We start from the raw sequence: 26249 nt of genomic DNA, 5'->3' as shown, positions 1-26249 counted from the left end.
GTGTTGCTCCGTGCTTTGAAAACGTTTTTGGTGTCAAAGAGACCAATAACTGTAGTGTGTGTTGCAGGCAAAAATGAGGTAACTCTAGCCTGCGACCACCTGCTACCTTTCTGCTCTCAATGAGCCTTTATTGTTTTTTTTTATGACCACCTGTCACCCCGCTATCCGGTCAAGGTTCAAAACCCTTCAAAGACCTTCACACACTTCTAGTTATATGTATTTGCAGCACATTACATAGCCAATGCTCTTAACTATTTATGTTATGTTTATTGAACCCAATCTGGCGGGGTCTTTTTTGTCCATGTCTCACCTTTGACGTCTCTTACTGGCATGCCACACAGGCTGGGAGGCTGCGGGGGCGGGGCTTCAGCCCGGTCAGGTCATCCTGAAGGTAAACGGCCACAACGTCAACCGTGGTGACCACCAAGAGGTTCTGGAGCACTTCAGCGCACAACACAGACACATCCAGCCGTCTCATGTGGTGAGAATACAACATTTATTCATTCAGTTTCTACCGCTTACCCTCACCCTGGACTGGTGGCCAGCCAGCCAATCACAGGGCACATATAGACAAACAACCATTCACACTCACATTCATACCTATGGACAATTTGGAGTCGCCAATTAACCTAGTATGGAAACCGGAGTACCCGGGAAAAAAACCCACTCATGCACAGGGAGAACATGCAAACTCCACACAGAGATGGCCGAGGGTGGAATCAAACTGGGGTCTCCATGCTGTGAGGCCTGCACGCTAACCACTTGTGCGCCGTGCAGCTATAATGATGATTATATTATTATATTAAACGGGACCTATTATGCGAATTTTTTGACCCTTTGGATTGAATTGTGGACTCCTATAGAGCAGCTACACACAATAACTCGCACAGAAAACTTTCTAGATCTAGAGAAAACCCACGCATGCACGGGGAGAACATGCAAACTCCACACAGAGATAGCCGAGGGTGGAATTGAACTCTGGTTTCCTGGCTGTGAGGCTTGCACGCTAACCACTTAACCACTATGCAGCCTAGAATACAAAATTATAAACACAAATTGATGATTGTTTCATGTCCAGAGAGCTCTAATAATGTTTAAAACCATATTCAGAAGATCGTGAAGATGTTTTCTAAGGCATAAGTATGAAAATATTCACAAATCTCGGGTCTAGAACTAATTAACCGCGATAAACGAGGCATGACTGTACGTACATAATCTACCAATGATGAAGTGATGGAAAATTGTTGTACCCCAAACTCAGCAGTGTAATCAACCACATGAACGACATCCTGATAATTGAAGTCAGCTTAGTGGAAAGTATCCAAAGAGCGCTGAGACTTTGGCCTCGCATGTTCATGGATTTGGAAAGAGGCGATATGGCTGGGCTGCCGATGAAAGCAAACAAAACTGTGCTGAATACAAGTAAGGAGATGTCCCACGTTTGGACGCCAGCCTGTTGAAACGCTCCCTGCACCACTAAGTGTCTGGTAGTACAGACATGACTGTTGCATGTTGGTAGCGTAGTAGCCAGCCAATCACTGCTAGTGTAGTTAATTGACCTTATATTAATAATAATGATTATTCATTCATTCATTTTCTACCGCTTATCCTCATGAGAGTCGTGGGGGTACTGGAGCCTATCCCAGCTGTCTTCGGGCGAGAGGCGGGGTACACCGTGGACTGGTTGCCAGCCAGCCAATCACAGGGCACATACAGACAAACAACCATTCACACTCACATTCATACCTAATTTGGAGTCGCTAATTAACCTAGCATGTTTTTGGAATGTGGGAGGAAACCGGAGTACCCGGAGAAAACCCATGCATGCACGGGAAGAACATGCAAACTCCACACAGAGATTCCCGAGGGTGGGATTGAACTCGGGTCTCCTATCTTGAGGATAGCTGTGAGGTCTACGCGCTAACCACTCGACCGCTGTGCAGCTATAATGATTATTATTATTATATTAAACGAGAACTATTATGCTCATTTTTTGACCCTTTGGATTGAGTTGTGGACTCCTATAGAGCAGCTACACACAATAACACGCACAGAAAACTTTCTAGATCTTCCAGAATCTGCACCTATTCTAGCTGTATTTCTTTGGACTCACCTCAGTTGTGGTGGCCAGCCAATCACAAGGCACATATAGACAAACAACCATTCACACTCACATTCATACCTATGGACAATTTGGAGTCGCCAATTAACCTAGCATGTTTTTGGAATGTGGGAGGAAACCGGAGTACCCGGAGAAAACCCACGCATGCACTGGAAGAACATGCAAACTCCACACAGAGATGGCTGAGAGGGTGGGATTGAACTCGGGTCTCCTAGTTGTGAGGTCTGCGCGCTAACCACTCGACCGCCATGCAGCTATAATGATTATTATTCAATAATATTATTATTATATTAAACGGGACCTAATATGCTAATTTTTTGACCCTTTGGTTTGAGTTGTGGACTCCTATAGAGCAGCTACACACAATAACCCGCACAGAAAACTTTCTAGATCTTCCAGAATATGCACCTATTCTAGCTGTATTTCCTTGGACCCACCTCAGTCACTGTCACCTCAGTCACTTTGTAATATGTAGTATTATGATTCCAAAGGCAGCACATGCTAGTTGGGTCTGAATGCACTGCACCCTCTGCTGGTCAATGCCAACTAATGCAATCCACAAAGCCGGTCTCGCTTTAAGACGTGACAATTACACATGGTGATCTAACAGTTTTACATATTAATATCGGGCTGCTGCTTTTACAGTGCGAGTGGGTGTACCGCGCATTTGAAGATGTGGAGGAGCTTCAGAGCAGACAGACCACATCCGAGAAGGTTGAGAGCCCATTCGGGCCGTACCCAGTGGAAAATGGGTCTGACCACGAGGAGGAGAATGGGACCAATGGAACAGGTGAAAGCAATTACTGTACGTGCTTAATATGGATGCTATTTTTTCATGATTGCATTGACCCCATTATTCATTCATTCATTTTCTACCGCTGGAGCCTATCCCAGCTGTCTTCGGGCAAGAGGCGAAGTACACCCTGGACTGGTGGCCAGCCAATCACAGGGCACATATAGACAAACAACCATTCACACTCACATTCATACCTATGGACAATTTGGAGTCGCCAATTAACCTAGCATGTTTTTGGAATGTGGGAGGAAACCGGAGTACCCGGAGAACGCAAACTCCACACAGAGATGGCCGAGGGTGGGATTGAACTCGGGTCTCCTAGCTGTGAGGTCTGCGCGCTAACCACTCGACCGCTGTGCAGCTATAATGATTATTATTATATTAAACAGTACCCTATTATGCTCATTAGATTGAATTGTGGACTCCTATAGAGCAGCTACACACAATAACCCGCACAGAAAACTTTCTAGATCTTCCAGAATCTGCACCTATTCTAGCTGTATTTCCTTGGACTCACCTCAGTCACTGTCAAGCTGTCTACATATAGACAAACAACCATTCACACTCACATTCATACCTATGGACAATTTGGAGTCGCTAATTAACCTAGCATGTTTTTTGGAATGTGCGAGGAAACCGGAGTACCCGGAAAAATCCCACGCATGCACGGGGATAACATGCAAACTCCACACAGAGATGGCCGAAGGTGTTGTTGAACTCGGGTCTCCTCGCTGTGAGGGCCTGCGTGCTAACCACTCTTCCACGGCGCAGCCCGCTTTACTGTTTTATAGTAGCCTTGGATTGTCAGCTTTTCTTTACCTATTTTTTGGAATGTGGGAGGAAACCGGAGTACCCGGAGAAAACCCACGGGGAGAACGAGATGGCCAAGGGTGGAATCAAACCCTAATCTCCTAGCTGTGAGGTCTGTGCGCTAACCACTCCTGCACCATGCAGCCCTGACCCCAATATAATGCAGAAAAAGGAGTGTAGAGAGCTAAATAGATGACAATAAAGCAGCTGGAATGCTGACCACACATGATACCCACATAGGAAGTTGCCTACAGCCACAGGTGTATTACTAACAAACAGCATTATATCATGATTGTGCAACAGGAAGTTGAAATCTTTTTGAATACATTTTTCCATGCCAACAGATTACAGACTGGGTAGCCTTTCCCTCTCAGACGACACGCCGCTGGTCAGCTTGACCGTGGATAACGTCCACCTGGAGCACGGGGTCCTCTACGAATACGTCAGCACCGCCGGGATCAAGAGCCACGTCCTGGAGAAGATTGTGGAGCCCAAAGGCTGCTTCAGCCTCACAGCTAAAGTAGCGTCAAGGCCGCCATATTGGAAAACGGAACTAGCATCACCGACACTTTATCTGTATCTGCAGATCCTCGAGGCCTTTTCCGGCGACGACAGCCTCTTTGTGAGCAACTGCAGCCAGCTCATCTCCCAGAGCGACAGGGTGGTCACCATGCCTCAGTACGAGTTCAGGCACATCTGTGACACCAAGCTGGCGAGTATTCGACGCCGCATCAGCAGCTATCAGCAGGTACATCAACAAACACGAGACTTGGATTGTTGTAAAATGATCAACAATAAGTCATATTTCATTCAGTTTTCCCTGGAGCTGCGAAACATGGCCTGGCCCACCTTCAGGCAGGCTAGCGTCCGACCGCACCCGTTGGGCTGCATGGACTTCGTCCCCACCAACTGCCATGTCAACGTGATGCAGGTCTCCTACCCCAAAAGTGCTACCTCGGCAGGAAGGACCTTCAGCATTCGCTTTGGACGCAAGAACTCCTTGTTTGGCCTGGACCCGGATCAAGGTACTCATTTGAGGATTTGACGTGATCATCTTGTATTGTTGTCTCTCAATAGTCACATCCTATAAATGCTCTAATTATAGCCGGGGTGTTAATTAGAAGCAGTCGATAATTGGAGCAACAGCAGCAACAGCAGCAACAGAACGAACTGGCATTTTAAAGAGCATTCAGATGTAGATGAAGGTGCTGTAGCTACTGCCATTTTGGGGGAGTTCATTAAACATGTGCACCAGGAGATGAAAACAACAGTGTAACATGGGAATGGTAATGGTTTAATTTCATTTGAACATGCATCAGATGACAATTGAATGCATCACACAATCAGTTCACAGTTCCACATGTCCAAAAGGAGTAGGAAGAAGCAAAGCTTATTAAATCCTACCCCTCCATCTGGTACTTTTACAATCAGTATCTGTTACATTTGTTCACTTCCTGCTTTCCATAATACAGTTTTTTAATTTTTTTTAAAACTTAAATTTGATTTGGTTTGGTTTAGTTTTTAGTTTAGTTTAGTTTAGTTTAGTTTAGTTTAGTTTAGTTTAGTTTAGTTTAGTTTAGTTTTTGTTTTAGTTTAGTTTAGTTTAGTTTAGTTTAGTTTAGTTTAGTTTAGTTTAGTTTTTGTTTTAGTTTGGTTAGTTTTTCATGTAGTTTAGTTTTTAGTTTAGTTTTTTGTTTTGTTTAGTTTAGTTTTTCGTTTCGTTTATTTTGTCGTTTCGTTTAATTTAATTTGGTTTGGTTTGGTGTAGTTTGGTTAGTTTAGTTTGGTTAGGTTTTCGTTTAGTTTGGTTAGTTTTTAGTTTAGTTTAGTTTAGTGTTTCGTTTCGTTTAATTTAATTTGGTTTGGTTTTAGTTTAGTTTAGTTTAGTTTAGTTTGGTTAGTTTTTCATTTAGTTTGGTTAGTTTTTCATTTAGTTTAGTTTAGTTTTTTGTTTCGTATTTAGTTTCGTTGCCACGTACCAAAGTAGGAGGTGATATGAGCATCCAATGACATAATGGGTACCATAGTAAGTGTCAATATAGTGATATATATAGCACATCATGACTGGTTCAAGACTCTTCATCCTTGTATTTAGCAAACATCAACTGCTTGTATTGTTTCTTGAATTGGCTCATCGTTGTGCATTGTTTGACTTCCTTACTCAATCCATTCCATAGTTTGATTCCACATACTGAAATGCTATGGCTTTTTAACGTAGTCCTAGCATAGAAGTGTTTCAAATGTAGTTCTTCCCTGAGATCATATTTCTCCTCTTTTGTAGAGAAATATTGGATGACATTTTTAGGTTTTTAACATGAATTAGTTTCACACTAATAGCTTTGTTGCAACATTTTAAAGCGCATGCAAAGGTAGAAAAAGTTGCTGGATGTTGACTGTTCAAGATACTTTTTAAAAAAGCAGAATGAAAAAGAAGATGACATTAACAATTTTTTTTTTCCATTTCTTTTCATGCTTTGAGATGAACGCTCTGTGGTATGCGTGCTATTAGCCGGCTGAGCAGCAGCTTAACTATCATTCTTGCTAATTGAACTTTATGGCCATTAAAAATCCCTCAGTGTAGGGAATGGAATGCCATTAGGTAGCAAACTGGAAGAGCGGTCCGCTGTTTGGATCCCATTAGCCCTGGGCCATGCTCGTGTTATTAATAATATGTGACTGATGTCATTTGCCAACATTGGAATGTGATGAGGAGGAAAGCAGAATAATCCAAAAGTGTTGCGAAATTCAGGTCTTGCTAACTTTCTAATAGTTGAAGTTGTTGTGATTAGGGGTGTAAAAAAAATATAGTTTCTGCGATATATCGCGATACTTCGTTCTACAATACTGTATCGATATTAAAAAGTATGATATGGATATTTTTAGGCATTTATCATAGACTCTATATGGTATTTATTCTTGGGGCAAGAGGCGGGGTACACCCTGGACTGGTGGCCAACCAATCACAGTGCACATATAGACAAACAACCATTCACACTCACATTCATACCTGAGAGGTCTGCGCGCTAACCACTCGACCGCCGTGCAGCTATAATGATTATTATTATTATATTAAACGGGACCTATTATGCTCATTTTTTTGACCCTTTGGATTGAATTGTAGACTCCTATAGAGCAGCTACACACAATAACTTTTCTAGATCTTCCAGAATTTGCACCTATTGTAGCTGTATTTTCTTGGACTCACCTCAGTCACTGTCAAGCTCTCAATTTGGAGTCACTAATTAACCTAGCATGTTTTTTGAAATGTGGGAAGTACCTGGAGAAAACCCACGCATGCACGGGGAGAACATGCAAACATCCACACAGAGATGGCCGAGGGTGGACTTGAACCCTGGTCTCCCAGCTGTGAGTTCTGCACGCTAACCACTCGACCGCCGTGCAGCTATAATGATTATTATTATTATATTAAACGGGACCTATTATGCTCATTTTTTGACCCTTTGGATTGAATTGTGGACTCCTATAGAGCAGCTACACACAATAACCTGCAGAGAAAACTTTCTAGATCTTCCAGAATATGCACCTATTCTAGCTGTATTTCCTTGGACTCACCTCAGTCACTGTCAAGCTGACAATTTGGAGTCGCCAATTAACCTAGCATGTTTTTGGAATGTGGGAGGAAACCGGAGTACCCGGAGAAAACCCACGCATGCACGGGGAGAACATGCAAACATCCACACAGAGATGGCCGAGGGTGGAATTGAACCCTGGTCTCCTAGCTGTGAGGTCTCGACCGCCGTGCCGCCCGTGCATATTGCTGGTGTAATTCAGTTTTTCCGGGAAATAATCTTTAACTACAAGAAAAACAAAAAAATATGGCCTTAACAGTATCGTTAACAGTATTGTGATATATCGCGAATATCGTATCGCCAGATTGTTGCCAATACACACCCCTAGTTGTGATGAACGTCTAGACAACGTCTCTCTTAAAGTTCTTGGCATCTTTGCATGTTCTCCATCAGACATCTGCCCAGCTGTTGCTAAGCGCAGATGTTGTCATTCATCTCGTTAACAGACTTTCCAAACGGGTACTGTTCAATGTCAAAGCGTATACGGTACATGTATTCGTATCGGTCATAGAAGGCGCATCGGCTCCAAAGCTACTAGAAGCTTCCACTTCATGGAGAGTTGGGATTTCTCAGGTTACCGCAGCTTGTTTTGTCTTGTAAACTAAGCAAACATTGGATTTAAGCCCGCGTGTCAGCTGAGTATGTTCATAGAAACACAAATGGAAGTCGAGAGAACGTGTTGTTACTCCATCTTTGTTTGGAACATCTGGACTGAATAGTCATGTCAGACAGTCGAGGCTCACCGCAAACCACAAAGAAATTGTCTGAACTCTTATGATATATTCTACTGTACTCCACTTTACTCTACTTTGACCTACTTTGTAATACCGTATTGTATTTTGTACTATTCTGGAATTGTTCAACTTTTTAATCGGTTCCATTAACCCTCCTCTTGTGTTAGACCTGTTTTTACATTTTAATGCATAAAAAGAATCACATAAAAAAAATTTTTATCGCATCAACGCTTTTAGACTTTGTCAGGAAACTCTATTTCAACAAAATAAAACAAACAAAATTTTTTTTACTACATTTTGAAATGGTCTGGTTGAAATTATGACCACTATTGTTCTAATAATATGACTATAAAGCAATATTTTGAGCCACAACTGAAATCATAAGTGTACAATTAGCCAAAACCAGCTCCTCTTCTCATCATGTAAGCTTCAGGGGATTCTCATTTTGACCGGTTTTTCCAGTATACCAGCATAAAAACAATGTCCAGACATGTGAGGTGAATTCACTCATTTGATTGGCTGATTTCACTTTCAATTTGGATCATGGAAAGAATGGCAACAAGTACAGGGAACCAAGTTTATACTAAAGTTCTGTTGCTGAAAACAATAACTTTTTCTACTTTTTCTTGACATTAATACATATAGGTCAAAATTCACCCCAACACCATAGATCAGGGGTCTCAAACACGCGGTCTGTGGGCCAAATGTGGCCCGCAGGACACTAGTTTGAGGCCCCCGTCTAGATATGAAAGTTTAATGTTTGTGCGTCCCCGCGCAAGTTTGATATGGATGCTGTATGGTATCATGTACCCTGAAAAAATTACTACGTTTGATTAATGTTCATGTTAAAGGTTAAATAACTGTTAATAGTTATCCTCCCTATCCGTGTGGAAGTGGTAAGTTTTTGGCTATTTAAGTTGAAAGGAAATAACTTGAAGGCTACCGTTTAGGTCGCTAGCTCTCTAGTTTGCGAGTTAGCATGTGTCTCAAGACCCTGCAGTTGCGCAATATGTTGTAAATAAAAAGAGTATAAATGTGACTATAGTCGTGTTTTGTCATGTCTACAGGGCTCTAATAATGCTTTGTTCATTTTAATCTGAAAAAAATAATTTGTCTACCCACCAACTATATGTGGTTTCTTAAGTTTTTATTATTTGCCGTTTTATTATTATTATTATTATTATATTTATTTATTACTGATTGATTTTCTTTATTCTTGATTTATTTATTTTTTATCTTATTTTGTGTAGAAAAATAAAAAGTAAGATATTTGAGAACAGTGGAATGTTTTATCAGAGCTTTTCTTGTAGAAAATTGGAACCAAAGCGAAGTTTTTAACATTCTTTTCTTTTTAATAAATGCGTTTTTTTTTTTTGTTTTTTTTTTGGAAAACCTGATGCGGCCCAGTCTCACCCAGACCCGAGCTCCAGTGGCCTCCAAGTAAATTGAGTTTGAGACCCCTGCCATAGATGTTTCTTTATTGATTAATACTAAAATGAGAAAATAAATCAAACTAATTGATTTAAGAGATATGTTCTATAGCCCTCAGTAATAACCAGGTAACAAAATAACCTTCAATTTATTAATATGATTCTTTTGACGTTCATTTTACCATTTTTGGAAATTCAAATGGAGGGGTATAGTGACAAAAAAGGCCTCCATGCCCACACCAAAAATATTAAAACCAATATTTTTATGGATGAGGAAGCCGAAGAAGGTAACCAAGACATGAGAAGCAAATTTAATGGTAACTTATTGTTTTTAGTATATTTTATAGCTGATGTAATACACGGGTCAAAACCGATCCGTTAACATAATAGATGATACCAGAAACCTAACACAAGAGGAAGGTTAAAAATGAATAGTCATCCATGCTACTCTACTAAATATTACATTGGGTTTTCAACTACTGTATTGTCATATTTCCTTCACTTTTCTCTAATCTCATCATCTCATTTAATAAATAAATAAATAATAAAAAATATTGTTTATATAATATAATAATATTAGAATATTATATATAATAAATAATAAATAATAATTCATTTTATTTGTATAGCGCTTTTCAAAATACTCAAAGACACTTTACAGAAGAATGGAGTTGAATAAAAGTAAGTAAACAGATTAAAAGATACATAAAAATACAACATTCATTCATTCACAGCAGTCAGGTATAAAAAGTTAGACATAAAAAAAATTAATCTATTAATTAATCCATTAATCTAATCTTAACTCTGTTCTTCTTGACCCCTCCAGCCCAACTGAACCCCATGTCGCACACACAGCATTGTGTAACAAGCATGGGAGCTGCTTCCTGGAATTCATCAGGCCTGGACGGCGAAGACGGAGACGAGTCCGTGAACGGAGAGGAAAGCCTGATGGAGAGCCGGAGTCAAGGAGAAGGAGGTTTGAGCTTCTTGCTCAAACAGGAGGACACGGAGACGCAGGACGCGTATCTTCACTTATACAGCCGCCTGGACGTCGCCGTCAGGGAAATGCGGCAATACGTGGCTCAGATAGACGTGTGAGTACGCTTACAAGGTTTTGTTCTTCTTATCCGTCGTTCGACAGGAAGTGTAGACTCAATCTGGTTATCAAAACTCGGGCATTGCTGTTTATATGCAAGGACAACATTTTTGTCTCGCCCCCCCCACAATGGTATTTGGAAAACTTTGTGGAAAACGTTATCAAGCTCACATCATCAGTTCCAGAGAGGATACACAGACATTGTGTAAGTGTGTGTGTGTGTATGTGTGTGTATGTGTCCCAAGAAAGAGTGTGAACACAAACAAGGCAAATGTATTGTGACATATCATAGTATAAATTGTACCTGAACGCCTCACAGCACTTGGAGAAGGGAGCAAAAAGCAGAAAGGAATTGAATTGAATTGAACCAAACCACATTAAATTAAACTAAATTAAATTAAACCAAACCAAACCACATTAAATTAAATTAAACCAAACCAAATTAAACTAAATTAAATTAAAGTAAACCAAACCAAATTAAATTAAATTAAACCAAACCAAACCTAATTTAATTTAATTTAATTTAATTTAATTTAATTTAATTTAATTTAATTTAATTTAATTTAATTTAATTTAATTTAATTTAATTTAATTTAATTTAATTTAATTTAATTTAATTTAATTTAATTTAATTTAATTTAATTTTATTTTATTTTATTTTATTTTATTTTATTTTATTTTATTTTATTTTATTTTATTTTATTTTATTTTATTTAATTTAATTTAATTTAATTTAATTTAATTTTATTTAATTTTATTTAATTTTATTTAATTTTATTTAATTTAACGAAAAACTAAACGAAACGAAAAACTAAACGAAACGAAACGAAACGAAAAACGAAACGAAACAAAAAACGAAATGAAATGAAACAAAAAACGAAATGAAATGAAAAACTAAACTAAAACTAACCAAACTAAAACTAACCAAACTAAATCTAAACTAAAAATTAAATTAAATTAAATTAAATTAAATTAAATTAAATTAAATTAAATTAAATTAAATTAAATTAAATTAAATTAAATTAAATTAAATTAAATTAAATTAAATTAAATTAAATTAAATTAAATTAAATTAAATTAAATTAAATTAAATTAAATCAAAGTTAAGTTTTAAAAAAAGCAGAAAGTGAACAAATGTAACAGTTACTGATTGTAAAAGTACCAGATGGAGGGGTAGGATTTAATAAGCTTTGCTTCTTCCTACTCCTTTTGGACATGTGGAACTGTGAACTGATTATGTGATGCATTCAATTGTAATCTGATGCATGTTCAAATGAAATAAAACCATTACCATATTAAATTATATTGCATATTTGGACAAATTATCACCTATTTGTAGTAATAGATGTGTTAGCTTATTCCAACAAATACACGAGTCATGTGAAAGAAATAGAACACATCTTTTATTCCGTCACTCCCCCAGCCTCCTGTCGTCCATCATGGAGCCCACACAACCCCAACCGGGCGTAGGGACGGAGACCGCCGTCTACGAAACGGGCCAGCCGCCCTCGCTGGGCCCCTGTGAGGAAAACTGCGACCAGGACAAAGTGGAGCAAGGTGGCATCAAGAGAGTTTGCTTTAAGGTGAACGAGGAGGACCAGGAAGACTCGGGTCATGACACCATGAGCTACAGGGACTCCTACAGGTGGGGACCAACACAAGCTCCTTTACTAACACCCCCCTCCCAACCATAATACTACTCATTTACCCTCCCCGTTTTGCATTCTGTGATTGATTCCAGATGTTGTTCATTTTAATTTAAGATCCAAGGACTAAAAATGACTTAAATGTTTTTTTTGGGGTCTAATCTGGTTATGTAATTTGCTTGTTGTGAGCTCACTCAAGATGGTTGCGTGTACTACACTTAAGTGTAGTACTACACTTAAGTGTAGTACTGCGCCACCACCCACTAAGACGTAGTTATTGGTTGTTGGTGTGGTGGGCCCGTCTATAATAGAGCCAAGCGTTTTTTTTTTTTGTTTTTTTTTTTTGGGGCGAGTCCTCCTGCCTGCCTGCCTGCCCAGTCATTAAACCTCGAGCTGCAGCATGTGTGACTACCTCATCGCATTAAGATGTGTTTGTTTACTTGTTGTATGGACTACAAATTCAAGATAAACAGGCACATGGAGTGTGGATGTAGCGTCAGTTAGCCATCTTGTGCAGTGATGAGACGAAACGGAGATGAAACACATAATAAATGGGACTAATTCTGTAGCATAATACACAATAGATAGTAGTTTCTGTGAGTACTAGCGGCTTGCATTAGTGTTTCATTCATTCATTCATTTTCTACCGGGTGCTGGAGCCTATCCCAGCTGTCTTCAGGCGAGAGGCGGCGTACACCCTAGACTGGTGGCCAGCCAATCACAGGGCACATATAGACAAACAACCATTCACACTCACATTCATACCTATGGACAAATACAAATTGGACTCCTATAGAGCAGGTACACACAATAACCCGCACAGAAAACTTTCTAGATCTTCCAGAATCTGCACCTATTCAAGCTGTCCAATACCTGTGGATAATTTGGAGTCGTCAATTAACCTAGCATGTTTTTGGAATGTGGGAGGAAACCGGAGTACCCGGAGAAAACCCACGCATGCACGGGGAGAACATGCAAACTCCACACAGAGATGGCCGAGGGTGGAATTGAATTCGGGTCTCCGAGCTGTGAGGTCTGCACGTTAACCACTCTACTGCCATGCAACTATAATGATTATTATTATATTAAACGGGACCTATTGTGCTCATTTTTTAACCCTTTAGATTGAATTGTGGACTCCTATAGAGCAGCTACACACAATAACCCGCACAGTCACTGTCAAGCTGTCTTCATATAGACAAACAACCATTCACACTCACATTCATACCTATGGACAAATACCTTGAGCTCCTATAGAGCAGCTACACACAATAACCCGCACAGAAAACTTTCTAGATTTTCCAGAATCTGCACCTATTCTAGCTGTATTTCCTTGGACTCACCTCAGTCACTGTCAAGCTGTCTTCATATAGACAAACAACCATTCACACTCACATTCATACCTATGGACAAATACCTTGGGCTCCTATAGAGCAGCTACACACAATAACCCGCACAGAAAACTTTCTAGATTTTCCAGAATCTGCACCTATTCTAGCTGTATTTCCTTGGACTCACCTCAGTCACTGTCAAGCTGTCTTCATATAGACAAACAACCATTCACACTCACATTCATACCTATGAACAAATACCTTGGGCTCCTATAGAGCAGCTACACACAATAACCCGCACAGAAAACTTTCTAGATTTTCCAGAATCTGCACCTATTCTAGCTGTATTTCCTTGGACTCACCTCAGTCACTGTCAAGCTGTCTTCATATAGACAAACAACCATTCACACTCACATTCATACCTATGAACAATTTGGAGTCGCCAATTAACCTAGCATGTTTTTGGAATGTGGGAGGAAACCGGAGTACCCGGAGAAAACCCACGCATGCACGGGGAGAACATGCAAACTCCACACAGAGATGCCCGAAGGTGGTATTGAACTCGGGTCTCCTAGCTGCGATACCTGTGTGCGAACCACTCGACCAACGTGCAGCCCGCTTTAGTGTTTTGTTTTAGGAAATTATTCTTAACATATAGTAGCCTTTTGTTTCCCTATTTTAAGTGCTTGTGATGTGAAATGTCTCTTAAAAATTATTTCCCAAAAATTGCATATCGATCCAAACGTCACATAGCAGTTACCAATACAATGCAACCCAGCTGCAACAACTACAGTTTTGACGGGTTGATTGTTGTATTCTGTGTTAAAACGTTCCTTCGGGCATTATAGCGCATTCACTCATGTCTTTTATAGCAAATAGTATCAATTTAGTTAATTAGTCTATTGTCGTTACTGGAACGCTTGCCAGTACGTGTGCAGCAACGACGAAAATGCACCCATTTCATCTTTTTTTAGTCACATAAATAAAGATTTGGACATGTTCGAAAGCTTTATTGTCATTGCAGACCTGCCAACATGTACAGATTTTTCATCCTCGGCCCTTGAGTTTTAAATTCAGTATCTGAAGCCTGGATTATGCCAGTGTACGTTATGGTGGCCTTACTCCTCCCCTGGAAAACCTTCAGAGTTTCGCCAATAAAAAAAAAACCCATAGCTTGTGTTCCAAGCTCTTATTTTCCATGTATCCAAGTACCAGGCAAATGTGTACACTCTAATGAAAGTCTCTTCTGTTGGTGAAGCGTATCATTACCTTTTAGTCTGTACTGTAAATCAGGAAAGCGGCATTTACAGTCACAACATCGCTTGACAATTTAATTATAAGACGCATTTTAAAGCACGGAATTTTAATGCGCCCTGAGCTTTATGGCTGCAACTACAACTGAACTGAGTAACACCAATAGCATCGTAGGAGGCCAAAGATAAGCTAATAAGCATCAGAGAAGAGCTGCAGAAACCAGCAGGTAGCATCTCAGGTGTGGTTGCCTGTGCTGCTTTCAAACCCAAGCAAACATTACAAGCGACGGTACAATGTTATTCATCATTTTAATCATGTGGTTGTTTTTCTTTTTGTTTATTTGTCAGTGAATGCAACAGCAACCGGGATTCTGTCCTGTCCTACACAAGTGTGCGGAGTAATAGCTCCTACCTGGGGAGTGACGAGATGGGATCGGGTAGGTATTTTTTTTTTATATATCTGCTCGGCTCCTCGCCGTTTTGGATCTTTGTGTGAGCCAACAATAATTGTGTCACTGGATTGGCAACAAACATGAACACAAACAATACGCTTATCTGCTCTCAGGTGCTTTCACATCACACTTTAAAGCCACAATATATATATATATATATATATATATATATATGTATATATATATATATATATATATATATATATATATATATATATATGGAAATAAATGAACCATACAATAATAATTAGCTATAATAAGCTATAATCTTATTTGTAATAGGAATCCCCATAGTGACCACATTTTTTGCCCAAATCTTTGTAAAACTTTGTATTATTATTAAGGGAGAAAAAAAAAATCCAAACCTACAGTACATGACTGTGTGTGATAAAGTAATTTTTAAAACACTTTAAAAAAACCAGTAAAAATATAAAAAAAAATTAATTAAAAAATATTAAATATATAATATTAAATATTTAATATATATTATATAATATATCAATATATTAAATATATAAATCCATTTAGTTTTAGCAAGTTTTTAATTTTAGGACTTCAGCCAACCACAGTGAGAGCCATTATCCACAAATGGCGAAAACATGGTACTGTTAAGTACCTTCCCAGGAGTGGCCAGCCAACCACAGCGCGGCGACAACTCATCCAAGAGGTCACAAAAGTCCCCACAACAACATCCAAGGAACTGCAGGACCTTACTTGACTTTATGTAATTTATGTAATATGTATTCCATATATTCTCACTAAACCCTATAATAATAGTACAAATAATTGTTCCATTAGGTAACAGACAGTATTATAACCACTACATTGGCAGTTACTATGGTACCCATTATGTCATTGTATGGTCATATCACCTTGTACTTCGGTACGAGGTGCATTATTAAAAAAAAAATAAATAAAATAAAAAATTAAACTGTATTATGGAAAGCAGGAAGTGAACAAATGTAACAGTTACTGATTGTAAAAGTACCAGATGGAGGGGTAGGATTTAATAAGCTTTGCTTCTTCCTACTCCTTTTGGACATGTGGAACTGTGAACTGATTATGGGATGCTTTTAATTGTAATCTGATGCATGTTCAAATGAAATAAAACCATTACCATTATACTCATGTGCCCTGAAGTACACTACAATTAGCTGTTTCACTTGTTTTGTAAGATTGCTAAATGAAAGTTATGTTAAAAGGTTGTCTTCCTTTCCAGGAGACGAGTTGCCGTGTGACATGAGGATCCCCTCAGACAAGCAGGATAAACTGCATGGTTGCCTCGAGCATCTTTTCAACCAGGTCTGTGGCCTTTTGGAATAAAATAAAATTATATATATATATATATATATATATATATATATATATATATATATATATATATATATATATATATATATATATACTGTATATGCATGTGTCTTACCTTTAACACAACACAACAGGCCCTCCAGTCTATGCTGCACATGTTTGCATTCCTGTGTGATTGTGTGTTTATTTTGCCGCCTGCACACAGGTTGACTCTATTAACAGCCTCCTCAAAGGAAGCATCATGACCAAAGCCTGTGAGGAGACCAAGCACTTCTACTCCGACCACAGCCAGCCAGGTTCATGTTTGCTCGTGTGTGTGTGTGTGTGTGTGTGGCTCAACCCCGGCAAACTTTCACTCACCCATTCCTGTTGTTATGTGGGCAGAGTTTCGACAAACAGAAGACTGGACGCTTCGCTGTCGGTACGTTATACACAAGAACATCCAGGAGGATCCTTGGAACCTTCCTAGTTCCATCAAAACCCTGGTGGAGAGCCTGCAGAGATTTGTGGATGGTTTGTTGAATACACACACACACGTATAATACATGCTTAATATTAGCTAATACATTCAGTTTCTGTCCGTTTTTTCAGACGGGAAGAACCAGCTTCTCCTGGCCTTGCTCAAATGCACAGGTAGTGAAACACATCATTGACATGATAACTTATGGTTTCATGGGAGGCATCTTCATAATAAATAATAAGTAAAGCGCCTGCACTGTGGACGAGCGGTTAGCTTGCAGGCTACACAGCTAGGAGATCTGAGTTCAATTCCACCCTCGGCTATCTCTGTGTTGAGTTTGCATGTTCTCCTTGTGCATGCGTGGGTTTTCTGCGGGTACTCCGGTTTCCTCCCACATTCCAAAAACATGCTAGGTTAATTGGCGACTCCAAATTGACAGCTTCACAGTGACTGAGGTGAGTCCAAGGAAATACAGTTAGAATAGGTGCAGATTCTGGAAGATCTAGAAGGTTTTCTGTGCGGGTTATTGTGTGTAGCAGCTCTATAGGAGTCCAGGGTATTTGTCCATAGGTATGAATGTGAGTGTGAATGGTTGTTTGTCTATATGTAGACAGCTTGACAGTGACTGAGGTGAGTCCAAGGAAATACAGCTAGAATAGGTGCAGATTCTGGAAGATCTAGTAAGTTTTCTGTGTGGGTTATTGTGTGTAACTCAATCCAAAGAGTTAAAAAATGAGCATAATAGGTCCCGTTTAATATAATAATAACAATCATAGATGCACGACAGTCGAGTGGTTAGCGCACAGACCTCACAGCTAGGAGACCCAAGTTCAATCCCACCCTCGGCAATCTTTGTGTGGAGTTTGCATGTTCTCCCTGTGCATGCGTGGTTTTTCTCCAGGTACTCCGGTTTCCTCCCACATTCCAAAAACATGCTAGGTTAATTGGAGACTCCAAATTGTCCATAGGTATGAATGTGAGTGTGAATGGTTGTTTGTATATATGTAGACAGCTTGACAGTGACTGAGGTGAGTCCAAGGAAATACAGCTAGAATAGGTGCAGATTCTGGAAGATCTAGAAAGTTTTCTGTGCAGGTTATTGTGTGTGGTTGCTCTATAGGAGTCCACAACTCCATCTAATGAGCATAATGGGTCCTGTTTAATATAATAAACATGGACTCCAAATTGTCCATAGGTATGAATGTGAGTGTGAATGGTTGTTTGTCTATATGTGCCCTGTGATTGGCTCTCCACCAGTCCAGGGTGTACCCCGCCTCTCGCCCGAAGACAGCTGGGATAGGCTCCAGCACTCCCACGAATGAATGAATGAATAAAGCCTCTGTTGGTCCTTTACATTACAGACACATCACTGCAACTGCGACGCGACGTCATCTTTTGCCAGGCTACCACGTCTGCCGTGTGCACGCTGGCTGAGCAGCTGCTGTCGGCATTACGTTATCGCTTCAACAACGCCGGCGAGTACCAGGAGGACAGTAAGGAGACCAGCCGCAAGTGGCTGGAGCAAGTAGCCGCCATTGGCGTGTTGCTGCACTTTCAGTCCACGCTAGCACCACATGTGGTGAGGACACTTTATCCTTGCATATTTGCCATTGAAATCTGCAAAATTTACTTTTTGGGGGTATTTTTTTTAAGTATTGGCAGTGTGTCTCAATACCTAACATGTATGAACCTCTCTCTTGTTCTCCCTGTGGCAGAAAGAGGAGAGGACCATGCTGGAAGACACCAAGGCGGCTCTGTCAGACTTGGACAAAGTGACAGTGTTCTTCAGGCAACTGGAGGATGAATGTCTGGTTGCAAGTAAGCCACAAAGATGCATTCAAACCAGTCAAAGCACACTGCCGGTGATGAGCAGCTGAGTGCTGTGACTGAATTGAAATGATGTCATTTCGTTTATGCATTTTGTAAAATTGTAAAAATAAAATGTAATGGTTTTATTTCATTTGAACATGCATCAGATTACAATTGAATGCATCACATAATCAGTTCACAGTTCCATTTTAATTTTAATTTTAATTTTAATTTTAATTTTAATTTTAATTTTAATTTTAATTTTAATTTTAATTTTAATTTTAATTTTAATTTTAATTTTAATTTTAATTTTAATTTTAATTTTAATTTTAATTTTAATTTTAATTTTAATTTTAGAAAATTAAAAAAAAAATTTTTAATCACCATTGGCTCATGTCTGCTATTTCATGTTCGCTGCAGACTCCCCCGTGTGCTACCAGGTAGAAGGCAGCCGTCAGACCCTGAAGGTGACGCTCTACCTGGACAGCTGCCACTTCAGCGAGCTGCCCAGTCGGCTGCAAAACGGAGGCAGCCTCAAACTGCACACTGTTCTCTTCACCAGAGGTTAGCGAGGGGTGGACTGGGATACTGCAAGGTTGACGATGAGTAGCACTGGAAAACTACCACCTGGTAGTTCCGAGTAGCACTGGAAAACAACCACCTAGTAGTTTGCAAATAGTGCCAGAAAACCACAACCTAGTATTTGCAAGTAACATTGCAGAACCACCACCTACTGTAGTATTGATAAGTTACGTTGGAAAACCACCAATACTTGTCGTGACAATTACAGCTGGAAAACCACCACCTAGTAGTTGCAAGTACCGTATTACCGGAAAACCACCACCTAGTAATTGCAAGTACTGTATGGCCAGAAAACCCCCACCTAGTAGTTGCAAGTACTGTATGGCCGGAAAACCACCACCTAGTAATTGCAAGTACTGTATTGCCATAAAACCACCACCTAGTAGTTGCAAGTACTGTATGGCCAGAAAACCACCACCTAGTAGTTGCAAGTACTGCATTGCCAGAAAACCACCACCTAGTAAATGCAAGTACTGTATGGCCGGAAAACCACCACCTAGTAGTTGCAAGTACTTTATGGCCGGAAAACCACCACCTAGTAGTTGCAAGTACCGTATTACCGGAAAACCACCACCTAGTAATTGCAAGTACTGTATGGCCGGAAAACCACCACCTATTAATTGCAAGTACCGTATTACCGGAAAACCACCACCTAGTAGTTGCAAGTACTGTATTGCCAGAAAACCACCACCTAGTAGTTGCAAGTACTGTATTGCCAGAAAACCACCACCTAGTAGTTGCAAGTACTGTATGGCCAGAAAACCACCAACTAGTAATTGCAAGTACTGTATTGCCATAAAACCATCACCTAGTAGTTGCAAGTACTGTATGGCCGGAAAACCACCACCTAGTAATTGCAAGTACTGTATTGCCATAAAACCACCACCTAGTAGTTGCAAGTACTGTATGGCCGCAAAACCACCACCTAGTAGTTGCAAGTACTGTATGGCCATAAAACCACCACCTAGTAGTTGCAAGTACTGTATAGCCGGAAAACCACCACCTAGTAGTTGCAAGTACTGTATGTTCATGTTCATATCTTTGATTGTGAATGTGCTGCTTTTGGCAACACAAGCTTCAACCAAAGTGCCCATAGGAGGATGGACATTGCCCCCTATCGGGGATCGGTCTTTACTGCAGGAAGGGAGCTCCATGTGGTAGAACAGGCAAGCTCCACAAAGAGATGGGTGTTGTGTTTACATACAAAATACATTCAAATTCACATTCAAAGCAATTAAAAGACAAGATTGATGCATAAATATCGAATCAAATCCTCCCTGCCTTTTGTTTTGCAGCCCTGGAGCGTCCGGAGGGAGTGTCCCAGCAGGACTACACCGCAATGGAGGAGCTCCAACAGCGCACCAATGCTGTCTCCTTGGAGAAAGTTAAAACCTACTACCGTAAACTCAGGTAGACTTGATGAAATGCTGCCTTTCATTGCATTATTTTTTGGTTAGTTCACAGTGTTGTGGTCGAGTGGTTAGTGCGCAGACCTCACAGCTAGAAGACCAGGGTTCAATTCCACCCTCGGGCATCTACGTATGTGTGGAGTTTGCATGTTCTCCCCCGGGTTTTCTCCGGGTACTCTGGCTTCCTCCCACATTCCAAAAACATGCTAGGTTAATTGGCGACTCCAAATTGTCCATAGGTATGAATGTGAGTGTGAATGGTTGTTTGTCTATATGTGCCCTGTGATTGGCTGGCCACCAGCCGGGGTAGGCTCCAACACCCTCTGCAGTGACCCTCGTGGGGATAAGCGGTAGAAAATGAATGAATGTTTAACTGTTTAGAATGTGTTTAACTACTTTATATTGAGTTTTGATGGTTTAATAAACAATAAGGTTGAAGAACATAAAAGTTGACCACCGAAATTCTGGCCCAAACTGGGGAAAAAAATTTTTCGACACACCTCTCCGAAAGCTAGATATTACAAAAATGCATCTATGAGCTTCGTCGTGAACAATATTTACACTCATTAGTTGGTGAGTTACAGCCAAAATGACAACTCATTAATTTGCCCGGAAGTTGCACAGTGGAGGAGTGGTTCAGACGTTAGCCACACAGATCAGGGTAGGATAAATGACTATACTCAAAATGACTCTTGCTGTCGTAACCGCAGGGCTTTCTATTTGGAGAAATCGAACCTCCCGACAGACTCAAACACCACAGCTATGAAGATCGATCAGGTAAATATACGTTATTATGATATCCTATTATTATATCAGCTTTTTTTCCCTTTTTTTTTTCATCTGAATATATACTATAAATGCAAGCACAGATACTGGGCCTTGAGGTTAGAGATCTTCGACCCAAGATTGCAAAAGTAAGACCAACCTCCCCGCAGTGGATCCCCCGTTAGCTTGACAAGATTTAACTCCTCCTTTAACTCCCAACTAACACGAGTACTTCCTCAGCAGCCATTGACTGTATACCTGATTGATGATTAGATGGTAGACGACCGCACTGACTGTAGCGCAAATAGTTTGTGGTTGTTACAATCAAGTACGGTAGCATAGCATAACTGCATAAAATTACTGACTTACCTCGAAGTACCATTTGACCCTTTTTCCCCGAATTCTCGCAGCTTCTGCGCCCGCTCAACACTTTGGACGACCTTTGCCGACTGATGCAGTCCTACGTCAACGTGCGTCCGGGCGCCCACGGCCACCCTTCAGGTGTCAGCATGCTGTGCGTGTCCTCGGAGCTGTGCAATCGCCTGGGAGCCTGCCACATCACCATGTGCGCCACGGGCATGCAGAGGTCAAAAGACGGCGTAACATATGATGTCGGATTCATACGTGTGTGTGTAAAAGATGTTGACGTAACCGACTGGGATTTTTTTGCAGGAGTACTTTATGTGTGACACTGGAACAAGCCATGATCCTGGCTAGGAACCATGGTCTCATGCCGCGGTGCATCATGCAGACTATGGATATCATGCGGAAACAGGTAAGTCAGGACGGGAGGTTTACTTGCATGAACTGGTATTTATTGGAGGCGAACTTCGATAAAAATAAAACACGTGATAGTTTAGATACAGTATGGAACCAATGAACCAATCAATAGCCATGTTTACATGACGAGTTTTTCTCTTTCCGAATGACCTTTCCGAAAGCAATGGTATACATGGAAAGGAATATTCCAATTACGTGTCTACATGCGCCGCTATAATCAACCAGAATAGTCAATGGGGCATACGCAGTAAAACGTAAACATCAACATCACGTGATACCGACTTCCTCCAGTTTTTTTTTTCACCCAGGAACAGGAAAAGATAAAGTTCAATCTTGCTAACATTTTATAATTAAGCTCGGCACATGTTTTATATAGATCAGGGGTCTCAAACACACGGCCCGCGGGCCAAATGTGGCCCGCAGGACACTAATTTGAGGCCCCCAGCCTTGATATGAAAGTTTAATGTTAGTGCGGCCCGTGCAAGTTTGATATGGATGCTGTATGGTATCATGTACCCAGAAAAAAATTATTACGTTTGATTAATGTTCATGTTAAAGGTTAAATAACTGTTAATAGTTATCCTCCCTATCCGTGTGGAAGTGGTAAGTTTTTGGCTATTTAAGTTTAAAGGAAATAACTTGAAGGCTACCGTTGAGGTTGCTAGCTCTCTAGTTTGCGAGTTAGCATGTGTCTCAAGACCCTGCAGTTGCGCAATATGTTGTAAATAAAAAAAGTATAAATGTGACTATAGTCGTGTTTTGTCATGTCTACAGGGCTCTAATAATGCTTTGTTCATTTTAATCTGAAAAAAATAATTTGTCTACCCACCAACTATATGTGGTTTCTTAAGTTTTTATTATTTGCCGTTTTATTGTTATTATATTTATTTATTTATTACTGATTGATTTTCTTTATTCTTGATTTATTTATTTTTCATCTTATTTTGTGTAGAAAAATAAAAAGTAAAATATTTGAGAACAGTGGAATGTTTTATCAGAGCTTTTCTTTTAGAAAATCGAAACCAAAGCAAAGTTTATTCATTTTTCTGTTTTCATAAATGCGTTTTTTTGGGGGGGAGGTTTGGAAAACCTGATGCGACCCAGTCTCGCCCAGACCCTAGCTCCAATGGCCCCCAAGTAAATTGAGTTTGAGACCCCTGATATAGATATATATTTTCTTTTTTTTTAAATAAAACTGGACTTATGAATGGCGTATAGAAGGGTTTAGATTCTGTTCCACAGATGGCGCTAATGCACACGAAAGCTGCTTTCCAACCGCCAATAAACAACAGAAGAAGAAAAACACCATGTAAACGTGGCTATTGTGTCAAACATATGATATATGAAGCATCCAAATATAACTGATTTAATTCACAAATATTTCTGATACATTTTCAATTTTTGTCCTATCAGGGGGCCCGAGTAGAGCTCTCTGCAAAAAATCTCAAAGTGATGGACCAGATGCCGCCAACGGCACCGAGGTACCGTGTAAAAAAAAAAAAAAAACTCTTTTATGGCTTTTAACGAGCAGACTTCCTTCATTATGTTTGTTCTTTTCGCCTTCCACAGACTCTTCAGGCTATGTTTGCCGCCGTCGGATGGCGAACTCTAACACTCCACATCCAGACAGAACTGCTGTCACGGGTTATGATTATTCCAACATTTTAGGAAAGACCTGGATTAACCAAACTACCTTTAGCCAACATCCGGTTGTCCCATTTTTGCCTCGGACTGCTTTTTTTTTTTTTTTTTTTTTTTTTTGTGGGGGTGGCGTTCCACAGGGCTCAATGCTTGATCCCCTTAAATGAACAGTATTCACGTATGACTGCTGGCTGGATGGAAGCAGGATGTAAAGTTTGGATTTTTTAGGGGCGGGGGAAGCCCATGTGCATGTGGTTACTGTGCAATTACTGTAGGCTTAGTGTGAGTCATGTACTGCGGCACTATATGAAGGATGGTAAATTATTTATTTTGTCCAATTTTAATCCCTTTAATAACTTAGCAGGTTGTAAAGAATCCAATAGCATTCCAGCTGCCCGTATTGAACAGTATTTAAAGGACCAATCACCTGTCATTTATGCTTTCTTTATTGTATTTATGTGTGGATTTGGACTATTTTGTCTAAAGTTCATATTCAGGGATTTTAAGGCTGCGTTCACACTTGTGGTTCGGTACTTTGGTCCGGACCAAAAATCTCAAAAAATATGCTTAGTGTGTACTTTAGTACAGCTGGCTTAGTTTTCACTTTGGTATATCTAAAAAAAACGGTCTCAGTCCACTTGTTTGGTACAGTTGATCGCACTTAAAGTAAACTGTACTAGCATCGCAAACACACCCGTTTTTAACCAAACCATAAATGACAAGTGTGAACGCACCCAGCAGGAGCTAGCTACATCAGAATCAGGATGGGTAAAACGAAAAAAACAAAACCACATAAGGTAAGGACAGGTAGGGGGTTATTTAATCATTAGTAAATTATTAATATATTAAATTAAAATGTACTACCTGAAGGATTACCTTCTGATTATTGTTCTGAGACTTACTAGGCTCAATTGTCATGACAGTGTTAGCTAAAAGTACTGTAAAGTGTTGTAGAGTCACCAAACAAAGGGATCATTGACGTAAAGTGTTTTTTTTTTTTGTGTAACAAATGTTAAAAAGCAGCCGCTACACATTAAATCCCATTCTTTTTTTTTTTTAATTTTTTTAATGTTGTACACATTTTTTTTTTTTATCAACGCAGGACTGAATCAGGACTCAAACCTCATCCAATTTGGCTTCAGTGTGAACAATGTAAAACTCCCTAAGGGCAACTAATGATGGCAGCGTGACTGATGATGACGCCTTCTATTTGACATCATTCTAATGTTTGTTTTTCTATACTGTACATGATATTTACGTGAATTGCAATTTGACCTTGCTTGACAATAACTGTACAAACTTGTTTCTAAAATGATTACTGTAAATCTTAACAAGCTAGGAAATAAAACATTCCCAGTATGGAAGTGCTTTGCTTGGGATATATATATATTGTATATTGAATAAAACTAAAATATATATCATGTAAATGACATTTCTAGTGCCTCCTATGGGGCCTATTTTGACTAATTTTCACCCATTTGAATACAGTGGGTGAAGGGTAAAAGTTACCTTACGTAAACAAATACTTTGCCATAATTTCATGCTATCTAGGGAGTGCTATGATATGCTGTGATGTTACATTACTACACTATATCTTTATATGTCTTTGGGCATTTTTGCATGGCCACACCATCTGTCATCAATAATGATGTTTTCATTGTTCTAGTATAATTTTATTTTTTTTATTTTTATCATGATAAAGCGGTATCTATCCAACTGTTAATACACGATTTTTAAAGAAATTAATTAGTTTTTATTGTTCTACTATAATTTTATTTTTTTATTTTTATCATGATAAAGCGGTATCTATCCAAATGTTAATACACGATTTTTAAAGAAATTAATTTTTTTTCATTGTTCTATTATAATTTAATTTTTTAATTTTTTATCATGATAAAGCGCTATCTATCCAAATGTTAATACACTATTTTTAAAGAAATTAATTTGTTTTCATTGTTCTATTATAATTTTATTTTTTTATTTTTTATCATTCTAAAGCGGTATCTATCCAAATGTTAGTACACGATTTTTAAAGAAATTAATTTGTTTTTATTGTTCGATTATACATTTATTTTTTTCAATTTTATCATGATACAGCGGTATCCATCCGAATGTTAATACACAATTTTTAAAGAAATTAATTTGTTTTCATTGTTCTATTATAATTTTATATTTTTTATTTTTATCATGATAAATCTACCCAAATGTTAACATTGATGCATGTTATAAGTA

At 39.3% G+C, this 26249-nt stretch overlaps 1 protein-coding gene across 2 annotated transcripts in view; it reads left to right on the top strand.

Moving 5' to 3' along the window:
- Nucleotides 1-25376, top strand: part of prex1 (phosphatidylinositol-3,4,5-trisphosphate-dependent Rac exchange factor 1) — a 101714-nt gene extending 76338 nt beyond the window's left edge. The window contains exons 20-41 of one of the 2 annotated variants that reach the window (XM_058084029.2): nt 342-481; nt 2768-2912; nt 4073-4248; nt 4315-4476; nt 4543-4753; nt 10309-10576; nt 12002-12223; nt 15157-15245; nt 16480-16562; nt 16777-16867; nt 16956-17084; nt 17163-17204; nt 18393-18610; nt 18747-18849; nt 19261-19404; nt 20718-20832; nt 21542-21608; nt 21701-21745; nt 22007-22182; nt 22269-22371; nt 23790-23857; nt 23946-25376. In XM_058084029.2, the coding sequence (XP_057940012.2) occupies nt 342-481; nt 2768-2912; nt 4073-4248; nt 4315-4476; nt 4543-4753; nt 10309-10576; nt 12002-12223; nt 15157-15245; nt 16480-16562; nt 16777-16867; nt 16956-17084; nt 17163-17204; nt 18393-18610; nt 18747-18849; nt 19261-19404; nt 20718-20832; nt 21542-21608; nt 21701-21745; nt 22007-22182; nt 22269-22371; nt 23790-23857; nt 23946-23988 (2840 nt within the window). In that variant the 3' untranslated portion in view covers nt 23989-25376. The remainder of the gene's footprint in view (nt 1-341; nt 482-2767; nt 2913-4072; nt 4249-4314; nt 4477-4542; nt 4754-10308; nt 10577-12001; nt 12224-15156; nt 15246-16479; nt 16563-16776; nt 16868-16955; nt 17085-17162; nt 17205-18392; nt 18611-18746; nt 18850-19260; nt 19405-20717; nt 20833-21541; nt 21609-21700; nt 21746-22006; nt 22183-22268; nt 22372-23789; nt 23858-23945) is intronic. The other variant, XM_058084030.2, reaches the window with a different exon arrangement.
- Nucleotides 25377-26249: the final 873 nt, after the last annotated feature.

Source organism: Doryrhamphus excisus, linkage group LG17 (assembly GCF_037039965.1).
Source record: "Doryrhamphus excisus strain RoL-2023G ecotype Guam linkage group LG17, RoL_Dexc_Guam_v1.1, whole genome shotgun sequence".
Classification (NCBI taxonomy): Eukaryota; Metazoa; Chordata; class Actinopteri; order Syngnathiformes; family Syngnathidae; genus Doryrhamphus; species Doryrhamphus excisus.
The sequence above is the reverse complement of the archived record's forward strand: the minus strand, read 5'-3'. Positions and strand labels throughout refer to the sequence as shown.